The following is a 13,372-nucleotide window of genomic DNA, read 5'->3' as shown; positions in this document are numbered from 1 at the left end:
TGAAAACATTCCAGGATTATTCTCCTTATAGTGGACTTCGGTTGAAGATCAAATTTACAGTTTCAGTGCAGCTTCAAAGGGCTTTAAATGATAACAGACGATGAATAAGGGTCTTATCTAGCGAAACGATCGGTCATTTTCTTAAATACAACTGTATATGCTTTATAAACACAAATGATCGCCTTGCACGTGCTTCCGCTTTCCGTATTCTTCAAAAAGCTTACGCTGTATGTCCTACGCCTTCCTTATTCAACTTGTGGAACGAGCGCGGCGCCAGTTCCATTTTTTCCGTAAGTTGAATAAGGAAGGCGTGGGATTATGAAGAATATGGAAAGCGGAAGCACGTGCAAGGCGATCATTTGTGTTTGTATTTGTATTTTTTTAGAAAATGACCGATCGTTTCGCTAGGTAAGACCCTTATGAATGATGAAATGATCAGGCAACTTTTTATTTATACAATAATTAGGCAAATATGTGCATTTGGTGTCCTGTTCATGCAATTTCTGGGTGGGGGGGAGGGGGGAGGGATATTTATTTTTATATACAATTATAAAATAAATATAAAACCCACAACTAATATATATATATATAAGTGTGAGCAGAAGGCCTGTCTCTGAGTGATCCTCATCATTGGCTGAAAGCCGACAATGAGGCTGTGAGAGAGCCTACCGCCCCTTTTATGGATGCCTTGGGAACTGAACTACAGAGCGAGTACAGTAGGCAGTTTCCATGGCGATGGAATGAGTGTCGAGCGGGGTGGACAAGGGCTTCATGGTGGTGTGTGAATGAGGGAGAGGAACAGGCCTCATTAGGGGACCTTCAGTCAAGCCGGATTGTTAATTACAGACGGAGGGTGTGAGAACATCACACTCACTCATTTGGTCCTGTCTGTGTGACACAGCGTTTGAAAGGATGCTGCTCTTTTACGTCCTCCTTTACAAGCTTTTATTGTCTTTGTTGTGCAAGTGCCTGCCCTTTTAAAGAAGAGTTCAAAGCTATGCATTAGTTAGTTGTGTATTATCCATCTTTTAGACTGACACAGCCGAGTCAACAGTTTTTTTTGTCTTGTGTCTGCTGGTATAATCCTCAGACAGTATAATCCCAGACTGCACGGACTGATGTGAGCGCTCTTAAGACCCTTTATCACTAAACCAATGAGTAAACACAGAAAACATTATTTTCTTACAGTGTGGTAATGGTACAAGCCATTTTTTTTATCTTATAGATTTCATGATGGTTTGAATGTGTTAAATTTGCTACATGGCTAAAATTAAAACGAGTAACAAAACACATAAAGGTTTAAATAATTTCCTCTCATGCTCTGGTATTTTAAGCCTAGCCTAAATTTGTCAATTTTTGTTCTTTGTAAATTGTTTTGTTTGCCAGCTGTGTTTTTAAGTGGTCCACTAGCACAGCATAATAATGTTATTAAACAGCCCTGTCGCCGTCCTGCTGTTCACATCATTATCCTCTTCTGGTGTAGCAGATTGTGACCTGTTTCTAATTGCAGTAGTAATGGTCTAAATGTCTATTTCCCCCCGATAAGCAAATTAATGAGCCTCAGAGCCTGTTTTAAAGAAATTTCCCTGGCATGTGAATGTAACATTTGAAGGTGTATTGTAATAATGTGCTAATATTTTAATTTATTTATTAATCATTAAATAATATATTATTTAATCATTTTAATTATTTATATATATAATGTGTATATATATGTGTGTGTGTGTGTCCTTGATGCAATTTAATTATACATTTAAGTACTAAGTATTATTAACATCAGGTACTTGTACATGTATAAGAATAGGGATTGGTTAAGGTTAGTTGCATGTAATTATGCATAATTTACTGTTATTACTACAGTAAGTAGGCTACATGTAACATTTGTAATAAGGACACTGTAAAATAAAGTGCTTGCAAAGAAACTTATTTAATCAATTTCAGTTGAAAAATTGTATGTACATACGTGTGTGTGTATGTATGTATGTGTGTGTGTGTGTGTGTGTGTGTGTATATATATATATATATATATATATATATATATATATATATATATATATATATACACGCGCATATTCAGACACCTTGAATATTTCATTTATTATTACAGTTTATTCACTATAGTTTAAAAAATGGTAGTAAACTATGACAAGATCTCAGAGTTAAACTGTGTCAGAAAAAAATAATCTTAATTATGTCAGATAACACTTAAGCAAAACATGGTCAGGTCAAAGTGTCTAAATAATATTTGGTTAAATTTTACTGGTAGTCCACTGTATGAAGAATTTTTGGGTATAATATGTCACCGTTTACTTTATTTTGCTATCCTCACTAGTAAAATATATCAAAAATATCAAAACGCACAGAAAACATCATTTATCACACATCGCAATACAAAATATATATAATATTGTGTGACTAAAGCTATTTACTCTATTTAGCTATTTTACCCTTATCGACATCATTAGCACTGAAATGGAAATTAAACTTTAGAGAAATATCTGGGATTGTGAGTCACATTTTGGCTAGTTTGAGTTTGTGTAGATGTAAAAGTGTCTTGCGTGATCCACACAGAAGGGTGTGTGGGTGTATGTGTGGTGGTGTGTCAGTCCCACACACTCACTGCTCATGATCTATCACTGCTGGCCTATGTTTAACCACACTTCCTGAAATGACTGAAATGGCCGGCAATACCTGCTATCTCAGCTTCTCAGCCATGATCTGAATGCCATTATCTTTGAATCAGAGAGTGCCCTGTCTGGTGTCAGTATTATATTGCTATTATCAGATGATTCATAGGTGACCGACTTACTATAGCTGTTAAATAGGGAAGATTTTGGAAATAACCTCAAAGCATACTGTGACTTTGAGGGACTTTCATTTAAAGGTCCACATAGTAATTTAATTTGTCAGTGATTAATGCCATTGTAGAAATAGATTATTATACTTTTTAATTTCATTTTTTCCTGTTTCATATTTAGTGCATTTTGTTTTCCCCGAGTAATAATTTTTAAGTTTACTTTAATTTATTTTAGCTTTCTACTTTAGTTTATGTAGTTATTTCAGTTTTAGTATTATTATTTTTTTTACATTGAGAGGTAACCCACACCATAAAACAGCTTTTATTTACACTACCGGTCAAAAGTTTGGAAACATTACTATTTTTAATGTTTTTGAACAAAGTCTCTTATGCTCATTAATGCTGCATTTATTTCATAATAAATACAGAAAAAACAATAATATTGTGAAATATTATTACAATTTAAAATTATGGTTTTCTATTTTAATATACTTTAAAATATTTATTTCTGTGATGCAAAGCTGAATTGTCAGCATCATTACTCCAGTCTTCAGTGTCACATGATCCTTCAGAAATCATTGTAATATGCTGATTTATTATCAATGTTGGAAACAGTTGTGCTGCTTAATATTTTTTTGGAACCTGTGATACTTTTTTCAGGATTCATTGATGAATAAAAGGTTAAAAATAACAGCATTTATTCAAAATATAAATCTTTTCTAACAATATAAATCTTTACTATCACTTTTTATCAATTTAACACATCCGTAGTATTAATTTCTTTCAAAAAAAAAGAAAGAAAAAAAATTACTGACCCCAAACTTTTGAACGGTAGTGTATATTGTTACAAAAGATTTCTATTTTAAATAAATGCTGATATTTTTTAACTTTTTATTCATGAAAGAATCCTGAAAAATTATCACAGGTTATAAAATAATATTAAGCAGCACAACTGTTTTCAACATTGATAATAAATCAGCATATTACAATGATTTCTGAAGGATCATGTGACACTGAAGACTGGAGTAATGATGCTGAAAATTCAGCTTTGATCACAAAAATAAATTATATTTTAAAATATATTAAAATAAAAAACCATAATTTTAAATTGTAATAATATTTCACAATATTATAGTTTTTTCTGTATTTATTATGAAATAAATGCAGCCTTAATGAGCATAAGAGACTTCGTTCAAAAACATTAAAAATAGTAATGTTTCCAAACTTTTGACTGATAGTGTATATATTTTCATCATTATCCTCCATTTACTGAGATCATTTTTTTTTTAATTTTTTTTTTTAATTCTGTTCATTTTTATTTATGTGCAACTTTTTAGTGAGGTAAAAATGACTGATTGCGCCATTAAGTCTTGTTTATAAAATTAGAGCGTGTTCTACACATTTAGTCTAATGAAGCTGTTCGCATCAGAGATGTCACCTTCGCAATTAAAGCACTGTCACTTCAGTATCATGGACCACAGGTGTTTTGTGATATGATCATGGATTACGGTGAGTGTATTCCTCCCAGGACTGTGGTTGGAGGTTAAACAGGGCAGTATTGGAGAGAGGCAGTGATTTGGGGAGGCAGACAGCTGCTGTTTGTTCATAGGTGTTTTCTGCCTGCTGGATTGTGATGCAATCTGATTCTGAGCTGTTGCTAGGTGACGGCCCATGGGGGCTCTGACGTCTGCGGCGCGTTGGCTTGCGCTCCCGTGACACAGCGTGCGTCGCAGGGAGTGGCGCGATCGTAACGAAGGCAGGCAGAAGATGGAGAGGGACATTTTCGTCCATCCTTCCTTCCGCTTAAATGCACTTTAACAGTGGAGATTTTGAGAGCAGCCTGTCAGTTGTTACAAACCTTTGTGCTTGTCTTGACCCCTCCTCATCATGATCGGGCCGTTACGCAAGCGTTATGCAAGCCTAAGACGATACAGGATCAAAGGCATGCTGTTGATGGTTTAGTAGTCACAATACTCAGGATCAGTCTCATTTTCATCATCACAGTTTGGTTTTATTTGGTTTGCATCATGTTTACTGCCTATACAGCGGAGTCTTTACAATTTACTGTTTTTTTGAGGTGATGTGCCATTTGGATGTTAATTTTTTTTTTTTTATCCTATTCCAGCTTATTTTTATTTCTCCTATTCCAGCTTATTATACATTTCCCTGAAAAGTATACACACTACTGATTCTGTGACGCTATCAAAACATTGCTCTTTTTATATTAAGAGGTTTTTTTTATTCTGCTGTAAGCTAACACATCAGTGAGACTGAAATTAGACCCATTTTCAGTAGAATCAGACAGCATAGAGCCTGTGAACAGGGTGTCAGTGTTCTCATTAAGGTGCTAACGATCCCTTCTGAAGCTGTCTGGATGGAATTGACTGTCTGTCTGTATGCTAATGTTCCTGCTTTGTTTTAATCAGAAAGATGAAAAGTCACTGTTCTTACCATCCCTGCTTAATAAGACGGTTCTAAAGAGTATCTTCATTTAAGTGTTATAGGCCAATAAACACATAAAACAGACTTAGAAGTAGTGGTTAAACAGGTCGTTGTTGATCCGTGATCCGTACAGACCAGGCCCCACGGTTCGGCATGCTGTGATTCGTGGATTAATTGCAAGTTTAACTACCATAGAGTGAAATGCTATCATTTGCACGTGTTTTGTCTTGCTAGTTTACACATTCAAAAGATTTTAAATAGAGATGCACCGATGTATCGGCTAGCAATCGGTATCGGCCGATAAAAGCTGCTATTATCACTATCGGCTATTGGCCGATTGTTTAAAAACTGCCAATGATCAGGGCCGATATCCTCTCAATCAAAAGGGTACGGAAAGACGAGTTCAGACTGCAACTCATACATACTGTGTGAAGAAAATCACTTGTGTTGAATTTTAACGCATTAACAATTTAAAAATAGTGACGTTAAAGGGTTAGTTCACCCAAAAATGAAAATAATGTCATTTATTACTCACCCTCATGTCGTTCCACACCCGTAAGACCTTCGTTAATCTTCAGAACGCAAATTAAGATATTTTTGTTGAAATCCGATGGCTCAGTGAGGCCTGCATAGCCAGCAATGACATTTCCTCTCTCAAGATCCATAAAGGTACTAAAAACATATTTAAATCAGTTCATGTGAGTACATGTCAAATTTACCTCAGGAATGTTTTCCAATGTTCACAGTTCCTTAGCTATCTACATATAAAAAACACTAGAGAGGAGCTTATTTACTGTTAATTATATGTTTGTGAAAATTTGCCATGAAGACAACAAGTGCTTATGAAAACTACCTTATGTGATACTAAGTTTTATACATTTCAGTTTTTATTTGAGTGTAATTATTATATCTGAAAATAAACAGCAGCTGAATATAATACCTCTGCTGTTAATTGTAACCTCTAATATTGTAGTGTACCAAATGAGAGGGTCCCCTGAATAGTTTGTGAGATTATTTGGAAGAGATTTTTTTTTTCCTTAAGAAAAACCAAACTATCAGTATTGGTATCGGCCGATATCATTCTGAACAATCGGCTATCAGTATTGGCAGAGAAATTTAGTATCGGTGCATCTCTAATTTGAAACCATACCAGTGCTGGAAGAGGCGACGGAGAATTTAGTTCGGTACTCGCGTGCTGTTATCTGTGCACACTCAGAATTGATTCCTCTTTCGTGTCTCCATGCACTTGGATGGACACACACACAAAATATTATCTAAATACCAGTCTCGGTAAGTATTCTTGCAAACACAGTCGGTTATGTCTTAAGTGAACGTAAACTGTTGTGAAATAAATCTGATGTGTATCATTATATTAGATCCGTGCATGAGGTCTTAAAGTGACAGCATCCTATAAATACCTGCTGTTGACTGTCACTAACGTTAATCGAATAGCAAAACATAGCTTTAACAAAGATTAATCTATATTACATTTATACAGAGAACATAGTGCTATTTTACATTTAATTATTACATTTCTCTACCTGAAATTACTTTATTTGTAACTTTGTTATATTGTATTTATCTATGCTTGTAATTAGTGTATTTGTTGACTGTTCACTTGCCTTTCATAATGTTTGAACTTTATTAGTTAGGCTAGTAGGTTTGCTATTATATCAAAGTATTTAGTGTGCTTTAAGTAATAAATGAAAAGCAAAGTTACCCCCCATTTTTTTTCTTTTTCGTTCTGATCTGAAAAATTATCCGATCCATGACTCAAAACCGGAATATGAGTTTTGTGAGCCTAGTTTTCAGTGCAGTATTTTTCAGTATAATTAAAGGGTTAGTTCACCCAAAAATTAAAATTCTGTCATTTTCAAGGTACTAAAGACATCGTTAAAACAGTCGATGTGACTGCAGTCATTCAACCTTAATTTTATGAAGCGACGAGAATACTTCTTGTGTGCAAAAACGAAACAAAAATACCGACTTTATTCAACAATCTCTTCTCTTCTGTGTACGCTGTTTACGTTCAGTGCTTCCAGGTTGTACGTCATAACGCGTCAGCATACACGCATTCGTCGTGCTGCTCACGTCAACAGCGTCAGCCAATACTAAGCCGCCATTCTGACGTAGAACCTGGAAGAGCTGAATGTAAACAGTGTACGAGAATGACACAAAAGAGAAGAGATTGTTGAATACAGTTATTTTTTTTGTTTTTGAGCACAAAATGTATTCTCGTCACTTCATAAAACTGCAGTCACATCGACTGTTTTAACGATGTCTTTAGTACCTTTCTGGACCTTGAAAGTGGTGGTTAAATTGCAGTTTATGGATGAGTCATACCTCTCGGATTTCATCAAAAATATCTTAATTTGTGTTCTGAAGATGAATGAAGGTCTTACGGGTGTGGAACGACATGAGGGTGAGTAATTAATGACATAATTTTCATTTTTGAGTGAACTATCCCTTTAAGTTTGATAAAATATCCTAATATTGTCAAACTCCATTGGAAATTTTAAGAAAAGAACATCACCAAATTACACAGACCTTCATTAAGGTAAAAGGGCAGCTTTGATGTTGAATGCGTTTCTTCTGCTTTTTGACAGTTTGACAGAATGTCCTAAAGTCCTGGAGAATGAAACTGGTCATTTTACATTGAGACAGTGGAGTGTCTGATTTGTGGTCTGGAGTACATGAAAGGAAGAGGAAATTAACATGCCGACGTTCTGCTTTCTGCTTATTAAGCTTCAGCTAGGGCAGTCAAAACACTACTTTTCTTCAAACCAGTTTAGAATTTAAAAAAATAGGTCCATACGAAGACACTGGGTTGCCAAGCATATGATAATGGACTACATTAGCATTGCTGCCTTTGACCTTCAGATGTCCACCTGATCTAAAATAATCTGCCCAGAGCTCAAGTTTTGCTGTTTATTTACTACTGTTTACACGTTTGTGGCATTGTTATTAATCCGTGTTCATCGAGGGACAGCTGGACCTACAAATTCTGTTTACCTGGTTTGCAGGGGTTTGTTTTCCATCCCCGGGCGGGATCGTTAATTCAGGATTGGAATTGATTAGAGCCTTCCCTCGCTGAGACTTAGCCCGAACCTGACTGAAATCACAAACGCTTCTTTAAACGCCCCACAGACTTCCCGTAATCCGCCGGTGACATTTTCATGTCTTTAGAGGACATCTCTTGCAGTGTTTGTTTTGGCTCACACACGGGTCTGTATTTCAGATACGGACAGTAGTAGATTTGGCTTATAAAGGCTTTTAACCACATTTCTTATCAGTGTGGAACAGAAAATCCTAAGCAGTGGTTGGTAATGTGGGTGTTGTGTGTCTCATACCACATGCTACAAAAACAGATGCTGATTCGACCTTGACGTTAAGCTGTTTATGTGAACACAAGCTGAGGTCTATAGGTGTCTGCTCTGTATTCACTCTCATAATGGACTCATTCTGATATACTGTGAACATCCATCCCCACAGTTCTCCAGGGCAGAGATCAGGGCAGCTGGAGTATTAATGTGTGAAATATTGATTTGAGGTCAGTGGGGTCAGTGCGGTTAAAAGTAGGCTTATCTTTACAACAGAATTTAGATACCTTGGCCAACTTTACCTACCCTGCTAACTATGTCCTGAAAATATGACCCTCACTACACCACCCAACAGAGCACACTGGGTACGGTTTTCCACAATACATTTACATTTATGGACTTGGTAGATGCTTGTATCGCATTCAAGGTATACATTTTCAGCGGTTTATACATTCACTGGGACTTGAACCCATGCTTAAATAGATAGTTCACCCAAAAATGAAATTTACTCACCCTCAAGCCATCCTAGGTGTATATGACTATCTTCTTTCAGATGAATACAATCTGAGTTATATTGAATATGTCCTGACTCTTCCAGTCTTTATAATGGCAGTGAATGGAGGAAAAAGTGCAACCATCCATCATAAAAGATATCCACATGGCTCCAGGGGGTTAATAAAGGCCTTCTGAAGTGAAGTGATGGGTTTTGTGTAATAAAAATATCCATATTTAAAACCTTAAAGACTAAAACGGCCGTACGCACGTCGACTTGCGCCAAAAGAGTAACCCCTGATGCGATGTAGGAGTAGCATAAGATGCCTCTCGCTGTTCAAACAAATAGGGCTGGGCAACAAACTCAAGCTCCTTGTCTTATATCGTAATCCTCCGACATTTCTCTTTAAAAATTCTAATTTTAGACTTTCTAATTCGTGACCGGTGTTTTGTTTTGCTCTCTCCTCTGTGCTTCTGCGTTTGTCAGTACGTCATGCGTTGGGTAAAGGTTGATTTATACTTCTGCGTCGGACCTACGCCGGAGCCTCTGCGCCGTAGGCTATGCGTCTGTTTTCATTTATACTTCTGCGTCGTTGTCCGCATTGACGTGCATGCAGACCTCTAGTAGGCAGTGTCCGCGGTCATGTTGAGTATCAAGGCAAAAGCCGAAGAAGCAGCAGCTTGTCATGTACGTTGTCAGAGAAGCTTACAAATAGAAGCGGCAAATAGGTAATGACTTTTGTTGCAGTATGACTGCATGTGTCCCCTGAAACAGAGCGTTTTTCATTCCTATGGAAGTTGAAAATGCTTGCTCTTCTCCTATTGCTCCGCGCCAGTTTTTTGACCCAAGAGAGGGGTTCTAGCAGACCAATCACAGCGCTTGCGGTCCGCGTAGAATTGACGCGTTGTTACATTTTTGAAGAGGTGCACGTCAGGCTACGTCGTAGGCTACGCGTCCTACACACAGCCTACGCCGTAGCTACGGCGTACACTCAACGCAGAAGTATAAATCAGCCTTAAGAGTTTACTCTTTCGCGGTAAATCGATGCATATAGCCGTCTGTCGGAAGCTAGTTATTTTAATTTTTAAAGTTTTAAATATAATTTTTTTTTTTTTCGTACATAAACCAATTGCTTCACTTCAGAAGGCCTTTTTTAAGCCCCCGGAGCCGTTTGGATATCTTTTATGATGGATGGTTGCACTTTTTTGGACTTCAAAATCTCATCCTCTATTTACTGCCATTGGGGTAATTTTCATTTTTTGGGTGAACTAACCCTTTAAATGCACTTGATTTGATCATCCATTTCTAGTGTGACAAATTATTAGAATTATGGGTATTAAAACATTTTTACTTTGAATAAAAATACAAGATTTCAGATATGTGGAACTTAGTAGAATTGGGTGGAAAAAAAAAACACAGTTGTGCTACACTGAGCTGTTTTAAATGTTTCCTGTTCCATATTTTGGTAATATTTTACATACTATTTAAGCAATTAGTATGTAGTATCAAGTGTATACTGCACAGTATGCTTCCATAGCATTCTGAACATAGCCCTAGATTGCTTTTGAAATGTTTGTAAGGCATTGTCTGAGTTTACACACCACACAGCCTGTTTACTCTTCAGCCATTATAATGATGTCTGCTGCCATTGAACGAGCTCACGTAATTTGCTAGGTTGTTAAGATTCAATTTTCTTTCCCTAATAAAGCTGTTAGGATAATAGCCTGGAAGAGTGGCTGTATTAGTGCTATGTGTGAATAGTTTTCAAATAAGTATTTAATTTTTGACTGGAAATTTCTTTGAATAGGTACTTTAATTTTATAATCGTAATAATAATTATTAGCTTACTTAAAACATTTATAAAAATAAATATGTGTCAATGATATAGTTGTGTATTTTTTGCATATAATCTGTGAATATGGAATAATAACCAGCCAGTTAGACCTGGTTATCGTCTGATGCAAATCGTTTCACTGGTTTTGATTGTTCTGTCCTTTCCCCAGGAGCCGAGGACGTGGTGATGGCCTTCTCGAGATCAGAGACCGAGGACAGGAGACAGTGACCTCTCGCCATGCCGAGTCACTACAGCTGAACGCAACACAACACTGTTGACCGATGGAGAGGGCGGAGCCTGAGACAGGAGAGGGGCGGGGCTCTGCTGCATGCCAGTTGCCCCACTTCCCTTCTCTTTCCCCATTTCCCTCTTCTTCCTCACACTAACTGTTACACTATCGGGCCCTGTGGCCGCACTACCTGGTGACTTACAGCAAACCAGTCAGAAAGAGTCCTGGCGGGTAAATGTTTGATTTGGGTTTTTTAACTTTCTTTTCTTTTTTTTCTTTTTGAATCATGCTTCCGTAAAGTGGCGTTTTATATTTGTTCCCATGAGAGACTTAATGGACCAAGAGCTTCATTTGTCTGGTCAAACTACGAAAAAATATAAATCGCCTTATGGGTTGTTATTACAGACATTTTTTTTTTTGTGTGTGTGTGTGTATGTAGTTTTATTGTCTACAGGATCATGCAGGTAGATTTTTTTGTTTGTTTGTTTTCTTTATTTTCAGGGTTTTTGATTGTTTAGTAGTTGTTCGCATCATAATTTCATCCAAATAACATTCATGTTGTTGTGGAGGATACCGAGGCCCGTACACAAGCACACACTCACAGAATGATGTACACGAATGACCTGATGTTTCATGATCTGTTTTTTCGATGTTTGGATTAATGTGAAATTTCATAGATTTTTTTTGTACAGAACGTGAGAAAAAAGTAGAAAAGTGAACGAGTTGTGCCAACCGTGTTTTTATGTAAAATATTTCTAAAGGTATCTAATGAATGTCTTAGGTCCTTATTTATTTTTTCAATGTCTTAAAATGTAGACAAACACAAACCCCTTTTAAACTTCGATTCTGATTTGTAACCGCATGTTTTTAATACGAATGACTTTAGAAACCTTAATAACCACAAATTTACGTCAAATGGAAAATCTCAGCCTTAAGCGTCGCAACAGGATGTGCCGTGCTCAGACGTGAGTATGTGGCACCGTATATTCGACTGTCTGATTCAGTGGTGCTAGTGAAACACGTTTAGTTATTTTAATTGACGTTGAAGATGAATATGAGCTTGTGTTAATTCAGAGGACGCTAAACGTCCCACAAACCAAACTTTTTCCAATTTGATTTCGTGTTTTGGCCTCTGACCTTTTTGGTAACATTATTTCATGTTCAGTATTTAAAGCGTATTCATGTTTTGTTAACTTGCTTATTGTGTCTTAGTGTTTTGAAATGACGCATGCCTGCATTGTGATCTACGGTGTATATGTTCAAGTAGCTCTGTAATGGTCACGAGAGCCTCAATGTACACCTCTTTTTAATCTGTGGATGTAAGTCCTTTTATGGAAATGGCTTTTATAGTTCTCGCTAATATCAGCAATAAGTATTTGATTGAATGTGTTCAGTCATTAAGGCTACTTATCCATGCGACAGCCGCATTATCTCACCAATGACAGGAACGTGCATCTGGTTGCTTTTAACTGTTTTGTCTATGCATTGTTTCTTAACATCAGAATCATACAATCGTGTCTTACATGCACTCGTTTCAGGTTGGGTTTGTGGCCTTTCAGCTTTGCATCCATATGAATGTCACTCTGGATTCTTGTTTAATTCATTGACTTCATTGCATGTTGTCCATACTCGCTTGAGCTGTTAAACTATTTAATGTGAATTGCTTTTTTTTTTTTATTGTTTTAAAATTCAATTGAATGAATGTTTTTTTTGTTCTGTTTTCCCCCCCCCCCCTTATGGCCGTCAACCTCGTCCCTTGACTTAAATGCGTCCAAAATCTATACCAACTGAACCATTAAAGGAGTTGAAAACTGCCTGTTGTATTGAATGTTTTTGCTTCCAGCGGCAATTATTCTGAAGTCATAAAGTATGAAAGGCTGTGGTGTTTCGACCCTTCTGTCTGTGAGATAAGAACTAAGCTCAAAATAAGGGCATATTTTGCTCCACTTTATAGAAGTCTCTGGAATCTGCTTTGGGATCTGATAAGATACCAGTATAAGCAAGACATAAGCAAGGACACAACAGGAAGAGCAAAAATGTTTTAAATGTAAATACACATGCAGATTGTTATGCAGTTTGATAAATGATAAGTTTCTTTAAAACTAACTTAAATAACATTTTTTATTATTTTACAGGAACAATGACTGTTTCTGTTAAAATTAATTAAATTTGTAATATTTCAGTTTGGTAATTGCTTTTCAATAGTTAAAATGATGGAAACCTGATTAACCATTTATCATTCAATTAAAGGGTTAGT

The 13,372-nt window shown here is 36.5% G+C and overlaps 1 protein-coding gene across 2 annotated transcripts in view; it reads left to right on the top strand.

The window, feature by feature from the left end:
* Nucleotides 1-12,929, top strand: part of ctnnbip1 (catenin, beta interacting protein 1) — a 28,696-nt gene extending 15,767 nt beyond the window's left edge. For both annotated transcript variants that reach the window (XM_051880382.1, XM_051880381.1), the window contains exon 4: nt 11,056-12,929. In XM_051880382.1, the coding sequence (XP_051736342.1) occupies nt 11,056-11,114 (59 nt within the window). In that variant the 3' untranslated portion in view covers nt 11,115-12,929. The remainder of the gene's footprint in view (nt 1-11,055) is intronic.
* The last annotated feature ends 443 nt before the right edge of the window (nt 12,930-13,372 follow it).

This window comes from Ctenopharyngodon idella, chromosome 22, assembly GCF_019924925.1.
Source record: "Ctenopharyngodon idella isolate HZGC_01 chromosome 22, HZGC01, whole genome shotgun sequence".
NCBI lineage: Eukaryota > Metazoa > Chordata > Actinopteri > Cypriniformes > Xenocyprididae > Ctenopharyngodon > Ctenopharyngodon idella.
Note: the sequence above shows the minus strand (reverse complement) of the source record. Positions and strands in the feature narration are given on the sequence as shown.